Source organism: Pelophylax lessonae (genome assembly GCF_965119305.1).
Source record: "Pelophylax lessonae genome assembly, chromosome: 8".
In the NCBI taxonomy this organism is placed as follows: domain Eukaryota; kingdom Metazoa; phylum Chordata; class Amphibia; order Anura; family Ranidae; genus Pelophylax; species Pelophylax lessonae.
The window spans coordinates 149,910,570-149,930,484 of record NC_138775.1 but is presented as its reverse complement, the minus strand read 5'-3'; the positions used below and the strand labels follow the sequence as shown (position 1 = coordinate 149,930,484).

Genomic DNA, 19,915 nt, shown 5'->3' with positions numbered 1-19,915 from the left:
TCCACCTCGAGTAACGTAGGAGCAGGATATACAAAGTACCGAGGAGAGGTTTGATCCACCCAATTTAAAGGGATCACATGCGCTGGAGGTCCTTGTGACCTGTGGAAAGCTGGTAAGAGGCCACGTGTGACACACCCCAGCACTTGGAGCACTTTTTAAAGAAAGAATTAAAGATCACAAAAAACGCACAATTTGGTTGCATGAAAAATCCAGAAACATAGAGACTTTTTTCACAAATTTTTGAGCACTATTAATTTTTTTATATTTATTATATGTGAATATAACTTATTGGTGGAGATATTAAGCACTTTTATAATACGTAATAATTTATTGGAAAATCAAGGTCAGCATTTGCACTTTAATTAAGTTTATGCACTATAAGCACAAAATTTTTTTGTTTGTTACACCTAAAATACCAATACCGTATTTATATAATTTATACACTATTAAAAATTTGGGACATAAATATTAATATTAATAAGCACCTTAATAAGTATATTTTTTATGCACGTGTCTCATATACTATATTGTCTATATATTTTTTTATATATGATTTTTATACGTAACCAACTAAGATTTATATCCAGCTAAAAGATCACCAGCGCCTCTTTACCCATTTTTATATCTATTTATTGTTTCAAACAATTAAAGGGGCAGCAGGTTTTAATATCTTTAGAAAGAGCTAGGCGCCTTCGTCAACGTTTTTACTCAATTTAAGTTATGACAATGCATAAGGAGATTAGTAGTTTAGTCGACAGAAGGAAGTTTCACTCTGTAAACTACCCTGTTGCCCTTCTGGGATAAAATATCAGCCACACACAGAATGCATTATTTTCAGTGTTAACTGACTCATAAGCTTGCATGGTTAGAAGGAGCAGTAAAGAACAACCTGTATTCATATACAGAATTGCGCTGTTAACAGGATTGAAACTTAATGCTCCAAACACCAGTGATATGATGAAGTCCGAATGTGATTAAAATATTCTTTAACAGTATCAACACCATGCACCGCCTTGTAATGTGTGATCCTTTGACTATCACCTCCACAATCGCTTACCAGCTTGCACAGACCTATCACGGAAGGTCAGTGACAGTTTTGGCTTTAAACCCAGCCAGGGCCCTTACACCATTCGAGACACCTCTCTGGACATGCAGACCAACTATCCAGGAGGCGATATCGCATGAGATCCCCAAGATATAAAAGGCTCACCATTGCAAAAAATCCTTAACTTTATTCAGAGTATTCAAAGTATTGTACTTACATCAAAGGAAATGTATATTCGCCCTAAAAACAGACAAGCTGGCTGGCCGAAATAGCAACAAACCATCCTTCCTGGACTCGAGGATGGAAGTGATGTCAGCACATCGCTCCTTCCTATGCATTTTGTCATAAGATGATGTTATCTTATGATGAAACAGGTAGGGTGGAGTGACATGTTGACGTCACAGTGATCCTCGAGTCCCGGAAAGGACGGGTTGCTGCTAATTCGGCTGGCTGGCTTGTTTGTTTTTAAGTTGAATATACATTTCATTTGTGCAATACTTTGAATACGCTGAATAAAGTTTTAAGGATTTTATGCTATGGTGAGTAACGCCTCCTGGATGGTGGGTCTACATGCCCAAAGAGGTTCCTGGGATAGTGTAAAAGCCCTGGACGGGTTTAAAGCCACAAGTGTCACTGATCTTCCGTGCTAGGAGCTGCTAAGCGAGCACTTTGCTTATGGTGGAGGTGAGAGTCAGAGGATCACACACTACAAGGTGCAGGATGGTATTGATACTGTTAAAGGATACAATGCCTTGAAAAAGTATCATACCCCTTAAAATTTCCCACATTTGTCATGTTAAAACTAAAAGCATAAATTTATTTTGTTGAGATTTTATGTGATCGACCAACACAAAGTGGCACATAATTGTGAAGTGGAAGGAAAATGATAAATGGTTTTCAATTTTTTTTTTTACAAATAAATATCTAAAAAGTGTGGGGTGCATTTGTATTCAGCTCCTTGTACTCTGATACCTCTAACTAAAATCTAGTGGAACTAATTGCCTTTAGAAGTCACCTAATTAGTAAATAGAGTCCACCTGTGTGTTATTTAATTTAAGTAATTTAATTTAAAAAGTATAAATACAGCTGTTCTGTGAAGCCCTCAGAGGTTTTTTAGAGAATCTTAGGGAACAAACAGCATCATCAAGGCCAAGGAACACACCAGACACGCCAGGGATAAAGTTGTGGAGAAGTTTAAAGCAGAGTTCGGTTATAAAAAAATATCCCAAACTTTGAGCATCTCATTGAGCACTGTTCAATCCATCATCCGAAAATAGAAAGAGTATGACACAACTGCAAACCTACCAAGATATTGCTGTCCACCTAAACTGACAGGCCGGGCAAGGAGAGCATTAATCAGAGAAGCAGCCAAGAGACCCATGGTAACTCTGGAGGAGCTGCAGAGATACACAGCTCAGGTGGGAGAATCTGTCCACAGGACAACTATTAGTGGTGCACTCCACAAATCTGGCCTTTATGGAAGAGTGGCAAGAAAGCCATTGTTCAAAGAAAGCCATAAGAAGCCCCTTTTTTAGTTTGCGAGAAGACATTTGGGGGACACAGTAAACATGTGGAAGAAGGTGCTCTGGTCAGATGAGACCAAAATTTAACTTTTTGGCCTGAAAGCAAAACGCTCTGTGTGGCGGGAAACTAACACTGCACATCACCCTGAACACACCATCCTCACCATGAAACATTGTGGTGGCAGCATCATGTTGTGAGGATGCTTTTCTTCAGCAGGGACAGGGAAGTTGCTCAGAGATTATGGGAAGATGAATGGAGCCAAATACAGGGCAATCTTAGAAGAAAACCTGTTAGAGTCTGCAATAGACTTGATACTGGGGCGGAGGTTCACCTTCCAGCAGGACAATGACCCTCTTGTGCCCAGCCAAACTAAGTGTTTGTGAGAGAAGGGCCTTAATCAGGGAGATGACCAAGAACCCAATGGTCACTCTGACAGAGCTCCAGCGATTCTCTGTGGAGAGAGGAGAAACTTCCAGAAGAACAACAATCTCTGCAGCACTCCACCAACCAGGCCTGTATGGTAGAGTGGCCAGACGGAAGCCACTCTTCAGTAAAAGGCACATGGCAGCCCGCCTGGAGTCTGACAAAAGGCACCCAAAGGACTCTTAGGCCATGAGAAACAAAATTCTCTGGTCTGATGAAACAGAGATTGAGCTTTTTGGCCTGAATGGCAAGCATCATGTTTGGAGGAAACGAGGCACCGCTCATCACCTGGCCAATACCATCCCTACAGTGAAGCATGGCGGTGGCAGGATCATGCTGTGGGGATGTTTTTCAGTGGCAGGAACTGGGAGACTAGTCAAGATTGAGGGAAAGATGAATGCAGCAATGTACAGAGACATGCTTAAAGAAAACCTGCTCCAGAGCACTCTGGACCTCAGACTGGGGCGAAGATTCATCTTCTAACAGGACAACGACCCTAAGCACACAGCCAAGATAACAAAGGAGTAGCTATAGGACAACTCTGTGAATGTCCTTGAGTGGCCCAGCCAAAGCCCAGACTTGAACCTGATTGAATATCTCTGGAGAGATCTGTAAACAGCTATGCACCTTGCTCCCCATCCAACCTGATGGAGCTTGAGAGGTCCTGCATAGAAGAATGGGAGAAACTGCCAAAAAATAGGTGTGCCAAGCATGTGGCATCATACTCCAAAAAGACTTCAGGCTGTAATTGGTGCCAAAGGTGCTTCAACAATGTATTAGGCAAGGGCTGTGATTTTTTTTTGTTTTTTATTTTTAATACATTTGAAAAGATTTCAAACAAACCTCTTTCACAATGTCATTATGTGATATTGTTTGTAGAATTTAGAGGAAAATAATGAATTTAATCCATTTTGGAAAAAAGCTGTAACATAACAAAATGTGGAAAAAGTTAAGAGCTATGAATACTTTCGGGATTCACTGTACATGAAGCATTTTTATGCACTTGGTAATATCAAGCAGCCCCACCAAATTAAATATTATGTGTGGTTTACGCCTTTGCACAAGTGTTGGTGCTGCAGGAGATGGACTGTAAACCCTGTTAAAGGCATATTTATTTATTACATCAGGGTTGATTTACTAACGGTAAATAGACCGTACAGTTTGCAAGTGCAGTTGCAGTCATTTTTCCCAGAACTTAGTGAATGTGGTAAAGCCTAAGTTTGTAAAGAATACCCAACCAGCTGGCAATAAAAAAAAAAAAAAAAATCATACTTGATTGGATGATAAATACAAGGATGCCACACTAATTAGTATTTGCTTTATCTGTGCTGACAATCACAAAATATAAAATATATGGTGCCATACAATTATACCATATATCCAATATCATGTGCTTTGGTAAATATCCAAAATAATGTGCATAATCATATGCAAAAACATATATACAAACTTACCGGCCACTTTATTAGGTACTCCTTGCTAGTACTGGGTTGAACCCCCTTTTGCCTTCAGAACTGCCCTAATTCTTCATAGCATAGATTTATAGATTTAACAAGGTGTTGGAAACATTCCTCAGAGATTTTGGTTCATATTGACATGATAGCATCGCGCAGTTGCTGCAGATTTGTCAGCTGCACATCCATGATACGAATCTTCCTTTCCACCACATCCCAAGGGTGCTCTATTGGCTTGAGATCTGGTGACTGTGGAGGCCATTGGAGTACAGTGAACTCAGTGTCATGTTTAAGAAACCAGTTTGGCATGATTTGAGCTTTGTGACATGGTGCATTATCCTGCTGGAAGGAGCCATCATAAAATGAGTACACTGTAGTCATAAAGGGGTGGACATGGTCAGCAACAATAGTCAGATAGGCCGTGGCATTTAAACAATCCTCAGTTGGTACTAAGGGGCCCAAAGTGTGCCAAGAAAATATCCCCCACACCATTACACCACCAGCCTGAACCATTGATACAAGGCCGGATGGATCCATGTCTTCATGTTGTTTACGCCAAATTCTGACCCTACCATCTGAATGTCGCAGTTGAAATGGAGATTCATCAGACCAGGCAATGTTTTTCCAATCTTCAATTGTCCAATTTTGGTGAGCTTGTGCGATTTCTAGCCTCAGTTTTCTGTTCCTATTTGACAGGAGTGGCACCCTGTGTGGTCTTCTGGTGCTGTAGCCCATCTGCTTCAAGGTTTAAAGTGTTATGCATTCAGAGATGGTATTCTGCATACCTTGGTTGTAACGAGTGGTTATTTGAGTTACTGTTTCCTTTCTGTCATCTCAAACCAGTCTGCCCATTCCCCTCTGACATCAACAAGGCATTTTTGTCCACACAACTGCCGCTCACTGGATATTTTCTCTTTTTTGGACCATTCTCTGTAAACCCTAGAGATGGTTGTGTGTGAAAATCCCAGTAGATCAGCAGTTTTTAAAACACTCAGAGCAGCCCTTCTGGCACCAACAACGTATGCCATGTTCAAAGTCACTTAAATCCCCTTTCTTCCCCGTTCTGATGCTCGGTTTGAACTTCAGTAAGTCATCTTCTCCATGTCTAGATGCCTAAATGCACTGAGTTGCTGCCATGTGATTGGCTGATTAGCAATTTGTGTTACCAAGCAATTGAACAGGTGTACCTAATAAAGTGGCAGTTGAGTATATATTGATGCATTCAATATCCACCATAAATTGAGAAAAGTCCTAATATTTGCATGAACTATTAATTATTTTCTTGTGCACACCATCAGTGCCTCCTTTTTTAACAAAAAAAATTGCCTTTTAAAACAATTTCTACCTCTTTAGTGACCTCTACCACCATGTAGGTATTGCCCTCACCTCCAACAGTTTCCTTAACAAGCATTTAGGTCTATCAGCGAACTTCCCCTGTAAGGGTATTCACTCAGCTGTTGGTTCCTCCATGGGGCAATAAGTGTTGAGGATTGCTAAGGACAAAATGGAAGATACAGGTTGTTTTTCATTTGCTAAGCATAATAACCAAATCTGAATAACAAGTCTTATGAGTTGTATTGCTTTTTATTTTTTTTTTTAATTTCTTTATTAAATAATTTCAACATACAAAACATTTTAATACATACAGTACCGTTTCATTTTTCAGAACATTTTTACCGATAGCAACCCCCCCTTCCTTCCCTCCCCCCTCCTTTTCCCTATTTCCCCCGCCCTCCCCCTTTCTTAAATCAGTAAGTAATCCCTTGTTTCTTTAAAATTTTGCCATAACCCCCATATCTCTACCCTATTCTCATATTGCTCTTCTACCCACATTGTTAGAGATTCTAACTTTATCGTTTTTCCACTCGTAGGAACCATTCTTTATATGATGGAGGTTCCTTTTTTTTCCAGTTTAGGGGGATTAAACTTTATGCTGCGTTTAATAAATGGGGAATCAATGATTGTATTGCTTTTTAAATGATGATAGATGCATATCTTTATTCTAATTCTATTTTGTAAACTGGCCCTTATTGTCTTCTAGTTGATCGACCACCCCTGGAAACATCACGATATGTCTACGTGCCACCTAAACTTCCAGACAAGATGGGATTTGATGAGGTTAGCTGTTGACACTTTAAGATTAAATACAATGTCAAGAAAATTAACTTAATTAAATTAGACCAAAAGCAAGGTAACTGTTTTTTTTCCACATGCACTATATCTCTCAGGGAGAGTTGATATGCAATAAGCAACTGTATGTTATAAATCACTGTCACAGCCAAGGGATTTGTGGTGCTTAATATATTTATTGTACAAGGACTGCATTTGGCAACTTATAGGAACTTAAAGCCTAATTCAGTAGAGGCAGTACCCGGCAGCACAGGAATAATTAAAGTGGTTTTACCCACCTTGATTTAGAAGGATCCAGTTCTCATTTTTTTCTAGGGTATGCATAACACACACTAGTACTTACCTTACTCTCCAGCCTAGTACTAAGGTCCTCTTCTCTTCAGCACTGAAATATGGGTGGATACTCCTACCTGTGTATATTTCATGTTCCCCTGCAGTTGTTCTGCACTGTACATAATGGAATGAAGTGACAAGAAGAGGGAGGTTGCTGAAGGAGAGGCCCAGTCATCATAACTAAGAACTGGAGAGGAGGAATATCTTAAAGTGGAGTTCCACCCATTTTTGGAACTTTAGATCTATGTAATCCCCTTTAAAACGGCTTTTAGCAATGGAAACTTTTTTTTTTTGCTAGTAAATACCTTAATTTCTGCTTTATTCCTCCTCTCCTCACTCAATGAGAGGAGGCGGGGCGGAGGCGGGGCAGGCATGGCTCAGTACAGGTCAGCTACTGCAAGATTTCTGGAATAGAATACATCCCAGCAGACACTGCGAATTGCCGAATGACGTCATCGCCGATCGGACCCGGAAGTGAGGAGAGGAGGAATAAAGCAGAAATTAAGGTATTTACTAGCAAAAAAAAAAGTTTCCATTGGTAAAAGCCATTTTAAAGGGGATTACATAGATCTATGCATTCCAACCTATTAAAAATGGGTGGAACGCCGCTTTAAGACTGTGGACTAAAGGGAGTATTAGTGTGTATTACTCGTGCATGACAGAAAATGAGCATTAGATCCTTCTTCGGTAGTGGGAGTTGGAGCTGGATAGAGACCATTTTAATAATTTGTCTTATATATTTAGTCTTATAACTCATAATATATTTGGTTGTAATGTTTCTAGCATGATTTAGATATCCCCATGGTGTACTGGTATTTTTCACATTTGGCTTCATCAGGGCTGCACATGGTCGCCATAGTTCCCTGGTAACCAAGCCTTCATGCCCATGAGCTCTCACACTCAGGATGTCGAAACACAACCTGCTGTACTGTGTAAGCTACCCGGAAGTGGGACACAGTTTCTTATCATGTGATGGTCAACTTTCTGTAACATGATGCAGAACACAGGGAAAGCGGAGTCGTGCTTCCTGGCAGTTTGCGCAATACAGCTGTTCTCATTTGAGTAGTCACGGAATATAAGCAGCTTTGCGTTACAATAAACAAGGTCTTCTTGAGAGTAGGCTTCGCAAAGGACCAAATCACGGTCTTTAAAGTGTAACAATTTAAAAATGAAGGTGTGAGGCGGTGCCCAAGGCAGCCCCCTGGCCATGGGGATACCATATGTCCGCTCTGCAGTACAAAAAGTGAGAAAACTTGGCGTTCAGAAGCAGTTGCACCAGCAGCTTTTCAATGAAGGTTGTTGGGTCTGAGCTCTCTACACCCTCTGGAATGCCCAGAATGTTTATTTTATTTTTTATTATTTATTATTTTATTATTTATTTCAGGTACTTATATATAGCACTGGGAATACCCAGAATGTTTAAGTTGTTTCTGTGATTGTGATTCTCTGCATCTCCAGCCCATGCCTCTAAGTAGCGGACCTCGGTTTTAAGGCCAATGGAGATCAGCTGTATGGTCCTGTTGTCTATCTTCAGTCATGAAAATGCATTTCTCAACTTTGGTAATGTGGTCACGGCATGAATTTAAGCCCATTCTTATCAGACCGATGTCCTATTGGAGGTGCTCCATTTTGGTAGTCAGACCCATTAGACACGTGGAGATGGCTGCCATAACCACAGTGAAATTGTCGATTTAAGCTGCTGCTGCAGACCCTGAGAATCAGTCCATGTGTGGCCATGTTTACAGAAATGGTGCAGCTGCTAGGAACTTTTACTGATTCTTGTGTCACACTAGCTCCTTTGTGGCTGCTTTGCGGCACACTCTTCAACCTGGTTATAGCCCCACGACAGGAGACCAGGGACAAATAACAGAGTGTTGTAATAAGCACTCTGTGTTACTGGCCAAGCTAGTGCAGCTGCCTGTGAGCCCCGCAAGTCCCAAAGTGCAGCAGTGGCTCCCGCTTAGTTGTAATATGCACGCTGCCTCACTAACTTAGATGGCGAAACCGCCTGTGATCTCTACAGGTCTTGGGGTTCAGCAGTGACTCCCGCTGGGCCGCAGAGGAGCCCGCTGCCTTTGGACCGGGCTCCCAGGGAGGAACGGAGGAGATACAGAGGGATGAGACAGAACAGTTTCAAAATACTGCAGGATAAAGGACAATTGGGTCTGGCATGCAGAGACTTTTTAATGTGCACCCTCTCCTATCTATATGTTGGGCATGCCCCCCACAGCTGTTCTCACATTAAAAAAATGTCTGAGCTTTGAGATAATTGAATACCAATCTGCTAACAATAGCTATTAAACACACTGTGGTTTTTTACTATAACCAAATTTTCACCACATTCACTAAGCTAAGACAAAATTCCCTTGCAAAGTGAACAGCCTTTTTGCCTTCATTAAATCAATCCCAATATCACTAGCATTACATAGTAGAGCCAGGGGTTATTAGTAAGGGGAGAATTGTATACATGGATTCTATGAAGGGGCCCACTCTACTCCGATCTGCAGGGGATCAGCTTACAGATCCTCTGCTGATCAGAACGTAATCTGTCCCATGTGAAAGGGGCCTTACTAGTCAATATTGCTGAATCTGAAACAGGATATGGCAAGGTAAATAAAACTGGGCAAAATGTCATATTACTTGTGAATATAATACGGGTCCTCTTGTGGTCAGGTATTAACTACTTGTTGCTCTGATATATTATTGCTGCACAAATGGCCTTTACTGTCTCTTCTATGAACGTGAAGGGCTTGAATAGTCCGGCTGAACGTAGTATGGTATGGCATGAAACCAAACGCTTAAACTGCGATGTCATCTGCCTACAGGAGACTCATTTCCGGTCTCGCGACCCCCCTCCATTCCAGAACTCCAAATTTCCTCACATTTATTGTTCTAATTCACCTAAGAAAAGGGGAGGCACTGCAATAGCTATCAGAGACACAGTCTCCTTTCGGCAGATAGACACCTACTGTGACCCTGGAGGTAGATATGTTGTCCTAATATGTGAAATTAACAACAGCTTATACACCCTAGTCAATGTATACTTACCTAATAGCCGACACCTTACTTATTTGAAAAAAATATGGAAACGGGTAATCTCCATGCGTCAAGGATACTTAATACTATGTGGAGATTTCAATGTTATCCATGATTTGGATTTGGATAGTACGGCCTCCAGTGCGGCCAAGAAATGAAAGCCGACCCTTAAAAAATTTATTTTAGACTCAGCCCTCCTTGGCGTTTGGAGATGCCATCATGCCACAGAAAAGGATTTTACCCATTACTCCCAAGTCCACCAGACCTACTCCAGGATAGATATGTTTTTAGTAGATAAGTTTCTCCTTAAAAAAATCTCTAAATCTGTGGTCCACAATATCACGTGGTCGAGTCACGCCCCTATTTCTATCTCGGTAGGCGTATCCCAGACCGAAACACGAGCTAACAGATGGCGCAATGATCTTTCTATACTTTTGAACCCCCAATACTTTCAAGATATTTCCTCTGCCATCACTGAATATTTTTCTTTAAATGACCCCTCCGTACAGGACCCCTTTGTCCTCTGAAACTCTCATAAGGCAGTTCTCAGAGGCGTCCTTATCTAAATTAGCAGCAGGGTGAGGAAACAGAAAACCAAAACTTTAAATGACCTCCTTGCAGTAATCCATGACTTGGAAAAACGGCACCAAACGTCCCCATCTGCTCCAGTTGCAGATAAATTATTCAAAGCCAGACACGACCTTCGTCTACTACTAATTGACAACCATGGCCGCAATCTTAGATTCCTAAAGGCCCAAACCTATAGATACGGCAACAAGGCCGGGAAATTGTTGGCCTCTCAGCTTAAAGAAAAACAAGCAAAACAAAAGATTAAAAAACTGGGCAAAATGTGAACCTGTGAACAAAACTGTACCAGACTCCATTTAAAAAATACAGGAAAACAGCGGCCAGATGTGTGAATCAAGCTTAAAGTGGTTGTAAACCTCAGTCTTGGAATCAGAGCAAAGTACATATATCTGTAATGTTAACTTATCTCTCTCCTCTCTCTAAGTGTCGTTTCTCTCTGGTGCTTTGTTCTTCTTTTATCAGCATGAGTCACTTGTGGGAAGTTTTCCTGACACATGAGATAAAATTTGTGTCGGGGAGGGAGATAAGCACTGAGTTTGTCTATTCACAACACAGTTCGTCTGCTGTGTTGAGGGGGGGGTGCCTTTCCTCCAATCAGCTCTCACACACTGTAATTGCAGTCTCTCCGCCACCTCCTTTGTGCTCCTGACAGATGCAAAAGGATTTTAACATTTTTACGCCCATTTGAAGCGGTGTAGGGAAGAGAGGGACGCAGATAAACAAGTAAAATCTATGTAGGAAGATTTGTTTCATCTCTGTGTATCATCTGAGGCTCTTCACTTCACTGGGTATATGTGAGGGTTTACAACCACTTTAAGAGTGTCTTATTACAAGATTGATAAGTTTAAGTCCCAGTGATTCAGGAACCTGGTGGTCTAAGGGTAAATTTATTGTTGGGGGTAGGCGGAAGGTTAGGTTTAGTGATACGGTCAAGTGTCAGGGGGTTAAGGTTAGGGTTAAGATTAGGGTTAGTGTTTATGAGGTTAGGTAATAGTTTAAGAATTAGGATGCAGGTTAGGGGGAATTTAAAGTTTAGGTATTTGTAAAACTTTCCTAGTATTGAGTAAAATTACAAAAAAATCTTCAGCTCAGTTATGTGCTATGTGCATTCCTGTCCCTTCCTCCTTCCTGAATCCTAAGTAAATGGATCTGTTTGTTACAATCACTAGATCATTCTTACTGGTGTAATAATAAAATGGTACCCCTTCCACATAGAGGAGAAGAAGCTTAATCTCCAACTGTTAAAAGGGGTTCTTTGTTGTAAAGTAGTAAAGATGTATTTTACAAGAACTGGTTGGAGCTCATTCAGTCCTCTTCACAAAAGGGTTCAATAGTTCCCTAATGTAATATAATGTTCATTGTATTGTTTTGTACACAGTTTATATTAGGGTTGCAGGCATTGCGTTTAAAAAAGCAGTTTTGTAATTATAAGTACAATGCAAGAACAAGGATCTGCTGTGTCTACTAGTTAACTGGAATTTTGAAAACACAAGACTTCAAGATCTATGTAGGTTAGAGGGGCCTCTTCGAGGTTAACAGCCAAAAGTTGTTAAAATTAATGAGCGGGATACATGCCAAAGATTGAGAACATTGTTCTAATTGTCTAGTTTCTGTTTACAGTCTTGAATGATAACCCTCAGGTGTGCAGTGGCTTTTCCTAAAATAAAAACACTTTTTATGGAGTCTCCATGGCTATAAAATAATACACATGCAATTTTTTTTTTTTTTTAAATGACATTGATTCTCAAATTACTAAATCGGGAATAAAAAAAGCTTTTTTTTTTTTTTTAATAGTGGGAGGGGCTCTGAATAAAGTATTGGAATTTGATTAAAGTAAACTTAAATATGTTCATTGTTTTAATGTTTCTTAGATATGCAACTTTTTTTAGAATAAGACCTTTTTCAGGCATGTCCTGTCACTTGAGTGGTCTGTTTGGTCCACACTCCTCTCTTAAAGACTGCAAGTGCCCATGCTGATGCACTTTACACAGGCATTATCAACTGTTGTGACAATATTTTATGAAAATAAAGCATAATCATTATTTATGATACACTATTCATTAGCAATTTAAATGTTTTACAGTTTTAGGGTTTATATCAACTTTAAGTATTTAACTCAACCATACCTTACAGGTGCTAAATGCATAGCTCTACTGGCTTTTTTCATACAATACATACATTGTCCAAACAGCACATCCGTGAGAACATTCCCTTGAAAGAAACAGAGACAGAAAAAGTTAGATTTTCAACTCCTCCCGACATTTCTTTTTGCATAAGAGGAATATTAACAGTCTGCCAAAAATGTGAGAAGGTGAAAAATATGGCTTACATATAGAAATACAAGGAGGGAATACTGTGGGCTTTCAGCAACATTAGGAAAATATAATTACTAGTCTGTTCCATTTTTTTTTGACCTGTCCTCAATGACCACAACTGAGAAATACATCGTTTGGATGGGGGGATGCATCCAAAATCTTAGACTTGTTCCCAAACATCTCTAACTGATGAGGCTTTGTAAATGTGTAGAAACCCAACCAAATAGCCAGCTTACAGATCGGGTTAAATAGAGGTAGGTGCTACTTTAGTGCAAGCGGAAGAGAAACTTCTTTATTGGTACACATTTTTACTAGTCAAAAAAAAAAGAAAAAGGAGGAAACATGGACTTTGCAGGCACTGGGTATTTAAAAATCACATTTTATTGTATAATGCATTTAAAATCATCAAAGAAAAAAAACACAAAAAACATATAACAGTAATATCCCATATACGGGAAATATAAAATACAAAGTTGACAAATAGGTGATTACACTGGTGGTAATGCTGGACAATTATACAAACACAGTATAGTATATCAGTAATAATACTTCACATGGAGACGATCATAGCCGCAGGTGACAGGGAATGGTACTGTCTTCCCAGGAAGATCGAACGATGTATATTAGCAGTAGATCGTACAATTCCGTTGAGCTATATTGCTCTACATGTTTCGCCCTATGCTTTCTCTGGGAGCTAATGGATCAGTATTCTGTATAATTCAATAGGCAATGACGATGTAGATAAAAGGCTTAGTTAGTAGCCAACAGGGAAGGTGTATGAAGGATCAGAATCCTAAATGTTGATGGTTGTTAAAGATAAATATGCAACCAAGTGTTATAGACCAGCAAGAATTGGCATAAAGCACATCAACTGGTATGCCAGTTCACTTTTGCTTGTTTTGTTTCACGTTTTTATGTGATTTTCTGCTCAAATGAAAAAAAAAAAAATCGTAATAGTATATGAATAAATGAATGTAAAATAAATACACAAATAACTAAAATGTATCATAAATAATTAATAAATAAAATGAATACTATGTAATAATAAATAAATAAATAATAATTAACCCCTAACCCTAACAAAAATTATATAAATTAATAATAATAATAATAATAATAACAGCACAATAATAATTAAACACCCAAACCCAAACAAAAAATATAATATTAATAATCATAATAATAATAATAAGTTGTTATTATTATTATTGTTATTATTATTATTTATGATAATAATTTATTTCTTTATTTTGTTTTACAGTGTTTGTATATTATTATTTTATTATTATTATTTTTATTATTTTTTTTTCAGGGTTAGGAGTTAAGGTTAGGGGGTATTTATGTATATATTATTACATAGTATTCATTTATTGTATTTATTCATTTATGATTATTTTATTAATTTGTGTATTTATTTTACATTTATTATTAGTAGTAGTATTAATATCCTAACCTAACAAAGATAAATAAATAAATAAATACATAATAATAATGATAAAACAATAAATACAATTTTAACCCCTAATCCTTACCCTAACCCCAACCCCTAATCCTAACACTAACTTAAGCTTAACTCTAACCCCTTACCCTAACAAACAAAAAAACTTAACTAAGCAAATAATAATAATAATAAAAAAAAGAAATAAAAGCTGACGGAAAAGCTGAAAAACAAATGAAGCAAGATAATAGTTTTATTCGATTGAATAATAAAAAAATGCCAAAGCTCAAAAACACTGTTTAACCAGTTCTGGTCCGGAAGATTTTCCCCCTTAATGACTAGGCCTTTTTTTGCAATTCAGCGCTACGTTACTTTAACAGACAATTGCGCGGTCGTGCGACGCTGTACCCAAATAAAAATTGATGTCCTTTTTTCCCACAAATAGAGCTTTCTTTTGGTGGTATTTGATCACCTATGCGATTTTTATTTTTTGCGCTATAAACAAAAAAGTTTGACAATTCTGAAAAAAAAAACAATATTTTTCACTTTCTGCTATATATTATTCCCAATAAAAAAACAAAATTTAAAAATCAAGCTTTTTATTCATTTTAGGCAAATTTGTATTCTGCTACATATTTTTGATCAAAAAAAAATCCCAATAAGTGTATTTTAAGTGGTTTGCGCAAAAGTTATTGCGTCTACAAACTAGGGGAAAGATTTATTTATGTAATTTTTATTATTATTATTATTATTTTTTTTACTAGTAATGGTTGCGATCTGCGATTTTTAACCGGGACTGCAACAATGTGGCGGACAGATCGGACCCCTAACTGACATTTTTGACACTTTTGGGGGGACCAGTGACATTACTACAGTAATCAGTGCTAAAAATATGCACTGTTACTGTAATAATGACACTGGCAGGGAAGGGGTTAACCCAGGGGCGATCAAAGGGTTAAATGTGAGCCTAGGGGGTGTTTTCTAACTGTGGGAGGGATGGGCTTGAGAACTCAACACAGAGACCTGTGTTCCTAAATTGGAAGATCACAGGAGCTCTGTATTGATTCCAGAGAGAACAACGGTCTGCTGTGTTTACAACAGCAGACCACCTTTCTCTCTCCACGGGAAGCGATCACCGGTGACAGACGGGAATCACGGCCGCTGGCCCCGTCGATTGTCTTCTCTGCTGACGAGTGGGCAGGCACAGATATGGCATTTTGCGGGAACCTGCTGACTTGCCGCCGTGTAACTGCAAAAACGTGCATAAAACACCCAAAGACACTTCGCTCAGGTGTAAATGCAGCTTGACAGAGTAGCTAGGAACACCCTGAGGACAGGATACTATGATCAATAACAACTAGATTAGGGTACCATGATCACGCAGAAGCACATGCTAGTAATCTGAAGGCTACACCAGGCTTATAGAATGTGGACTCATTCATATGTAGACTGCACCAGTCACTTAAAAAGAAAAATAAGGACAGGAAAAAGTTAGACAGTGCGAAAAAAAGGCAGAATTTTTGCCCAAAGGTAGGCTGAAAGGTAAATGAGGCAAGAAAAATAAATCATACCATTGTTAGAATATTCTATCAGCATGGTTGGAACCTACCAAAGTACCCTGCCTTGTCAGGTATAGCGAGAAAAGGCCATTTGACAGTACGGATCACTAGGACTGAGCACTGTCATGTGGGTATCTGACCAAAGCCTGTGCAAGTTGGTATAAAGAACACAAGATTGAAGACTACTAAAGGACTCCAGCAACAACTCAAAGCCCTGTAGGTTTACATACCAGCTGATCTAGACCTGACTGAGGATTTAAGTTGGAGATAAGTGGGAGTAAAGCACACCTAAAAGAAAAAATATAAAGTATTGTTTATAAAAGTTTAAAAAAGTAGTCAGGACGGATTCCCCTCTTCCACTGAAGCAAAGTGACATATGTTTAATGATAGTTTTTTTTTTTTTTTTTTTTTTTTTTAGCTTATTAGAGATGTCTTCTTTTCAGTGTATGTTACTACAATAGCATACCTCCCAACTTGGTAAGATGGGAATGAGGGACACCTTTTGGCAAACGTATGTAGGCATAGGACACACACCCCTGCCATGCCCCCTTAAAGGAGAATTATACACAAAATGATTGGTTAACCTCCCTGGCGGTATGATTATGTCTGGAACTTTCTACCAAAAGCGGTACAATTTTTTGCATGGACATTTGGCGTTATGTATTATAGGCCTACAATTCTTAGTAATTACTGACTTAAACCTTACCAAACAAGACTCTAGTAGACATCCCAGATGTGATAAAGTTTGAAACACAAAATCAAGAATTATAATCTAATAAATAATATAATTTTGTTCAATAATGTAATAAATAATGAAATTTGTCAAACAAAGAAAATTCAATAAACATCCTGAGTGTGATAAATTTTGAAACAATCACAATCACAATCAGTCCCAATCAGGACAATGGAACCTGGTTTCTTCTCTTTCCATTGACTTTCTTTCCATTGCCATCTCTCTTTGAGCAGCAAACTATGCACATCCTGATAGGTGCTGCCTTTTTTGCGGTTGGCGGGAGAAAGTCTGCAAAGTGACGACCGGTCAGGCGTTCTGGGTTGACAACGTCAACAGCGCGATGTCCAGGTCTATTTACAATTACTGATGGCGTCTGGTGCTTGACAAAAATCCGCTCAGCCACCTTACAGAAAAACTCAGAATGAACAAGAGGCTTGTCACTCTTTGCTCTGTGCAGGATATATGCATTCCAAAGGCATTGTTCCAGAAGATGTCTGAATATTTTCTTATAATTTTTTTTGCTGTTTGCGCATAGCCGGATAAAATGTCATTGCCTGATCGGCTCTGTCGATACCTCCCATGGTTTTGTTATAGTCTATCACGACTTGTGGCTTCAGCACATCTTTCCCACTTTTTGTGTGGACCATGGCAGTGGAGGTATTGTGCACAGTGCTCATGAGACACACGTCCTTCTTGTCTCGCCATTGCATTGCCATCATCTTACCTTTCTGCCAGGCAACCATTTCTCTGTTTTTTTTTTATTTTTTGGCAAACAAAGATGGCATGTCTCTTCGGTTAGGCCTAACGGTACCATATGCGTCAGTTTTGTTTTGTAGCAAAACCTCATATAGTTCCGGGGACGTGTAGAAATTGTCCTTGGTCACACAATATCCCTGGTTCAGCAATGGCTCCAGAAGTGCAAGGACAGATGATGTGGCCATCCCATAGCCGCTGTACCTGGGGTTGAACTTTGTGCCTTTACCGGTGTAAATTACCGAATTCCAGATGTACCCAGTGGATGACTCGCAGAGCATATAGGATTTGATGCCAATGTACTGTATCCAGCTTAGGCGTCACTTGTAGGCCATCAAACTTTCATCCACGCTGACATCCCTTTCTGGCACGTAGGTCCGCTGGAAGTTGGCCGCAATAATTTGCCATACCTCCCAGATTATTTTTAGTTTGGGCGCAGGATGCGTGGCCTCATCAAACTCGTCATTGTTTGTGAAGTGGAAATACTTCATAATCAGGGAAAAGCGGTATTCAGACATCACGGTGCCAAAAAACAGAGTGGCCAGTAACTTGTTGGTGGTCCAGTACCATTTCTGGAACGGTTTCCCCACCAACCCCTGAAGAATGATGAGTCCTAGAAACTGCCAGATGTCCTCTTGCGTCAACGGTTCCCACTTTCTGCTTCTGGAAAACCTGGCATGTGGATTGCTGCTCTTGGTAGCGATTCGTCTCCGTGACAATTTTTTCAATTACCTCCTCAGTGAGGAATAATTGCAGGTATGCCAAAGGGTTGTCACGCTCGACATCTACCTTCATCCCAGGTGATCCAGTGAACGGTAATCTTGGGGGCACTACCTGGTCCGCATCGCAGTCAATAGCGCACCAAGTGCGCACATCGCTGAGGTCAGGTGCAGGATCATCGCCATTGTCACTTGCCAGATCAGTGTCAGATGACAAATCACCCCGCGACTCGCTATCGCTCGGTTCTGCGAGCACCTCCGTGTCGCTCTCACTGCCGCTGTCATTCAACTGGTCCAAAAGCGCTTTAGTAAAGTGGCGCTTTTTTGACGCCATGTTATATTTTTTTTGGGCACAAATGACAGTATAATGTCAGGCAAGGGGCACTGTAATGTATCTAATGTCAGATCTGAAGTAATCTGAGGTAATACAGTGTAATCCTCTCAGATTACATTGTATCACCTCTTTTATTTATTTTTCCACTTTTGAAATTCCCGCCCAGTTCCGCTCCTGTGCGCCGCCTCTGCTCGCAGGGAACGGAACCAGGAAGTCAGACGTCGGTCAGCTGACGATCAGAGTGAAGGACATCGCTGGATCGCCGGGACAAGGTAAGTGGACTTCACTGGCAGCTAAGGGGGCTCCGCTGGCACTCTGCAATGCTACCCCGAGCTTGACTCCGAGGTTACCGCTCCTGACAGAAAAAATTATCCCCGAATCACGTTCGGGATCACTGCCAGGGAGGTTAAACACGGCACAGTGGTGTAGTGGTTAGCACTTTCACCTAGCAGCAAGAGGATTGCTGGTTCGAATCCCAACCACGACACTACCTGCCTGGAGTTTGCATGTTCTCCCTGTGCCTGCGTGGGTTTCCTCCCACACTCCAAAGACATGCTGGTAGATTAATTGGATCCTGTATAAAACATTTGGCCCTACTGTGTATGAATGTGAGTTAGGGACCTTAGATTGTAAACTCCTTGAGGGCAGGGACTGATGTGAATGTGAAATGTATATGTAAAAGCGCTGCGTAAATTGACAGCGCTATATAAGTACCTGAAATAAATAAGTGTTGTTTTTTTTTTTTTTTTTAGCACTACTATTCCTTTATATTGGCTTTTGAAATTTACAAATGCAGAAATGTAGAAATTGGATGAAAGGTTTAGCACTGGGAAACACTTTTGTATAGTGGATAATAGTGTATTTTATATACAACTATATAGATCAGAGCAAAATAAGGATGAAAGAGGGACAGAGGGACTTTGTTCCGAATGAGGGACAGTCCCTCAAAATCAGGGAAAGTTGGGAGGTATGCAATAGAAATGCATGTAACATTTGGAATAGAGCTACGAAACAAGGCCTAGTCTTTGACCAGGATAATATAGGTACAGTGGGTACGGAAAGTATTCAGACCTCCTTAAATTTTTCACTATTTGTTATATTGCAGCCATTTGCTAAAATCATTTAGGTTCATTCTTCTTCCTCATGAATGTACACATAGCACCCCACTGACAGAAAAACACAGAATTGTTGACATTGTTGCAGATTTATTAAAAAAGAAAAACTGAAATATCACATGGTCCTAAGTATTCAGACCCTTTGCTGTGACACTCATATATTTAACTCAGGTGCTTTCCATTTCTTCTGATCATCCTTGAGATGGTTCTACACCTTCATTTGAGTCCAGCTGTGTTTGATTATACTGATTGGACTTGATTAGGAAAGCCACACACCTGTCTTTATAAGACCTTCCAGATCACAATGCATGTCAGAGCAAATGAGAATCATGAGGTCAAAGGAACTGCCTGAAGAGCTTAGAGACAGAATTGTGGCAAGGCACAGATCTGGCCAAGGTTACAAAAAGATTTCTGCT

At 39.7% G+C, this 19,915-nt stretch overlaps 1 protein-coding gene across 1 annotated transcript in view; it reads left to right on the top strand.

The window, feature by feature from the left end:
• Positions 1-19,915, top strand: part of COLGALT2 (collagen beta(1-O)galactosyltransferase 2) — a 166,240-nt gene that overhangs the window by 120,947 nt on the left and 25,378 nt on the right. The window contains exon 7 of the mRNA XM_082265582.1: positions 6,488-6,564. Coding sequence (XP_082121708.1) covers positions 6,488-6,564 — 77 coding nt within the window. The remainder of the gene's footprint in view (positions 1-6,487; positions 6,565-19,915) is intronic.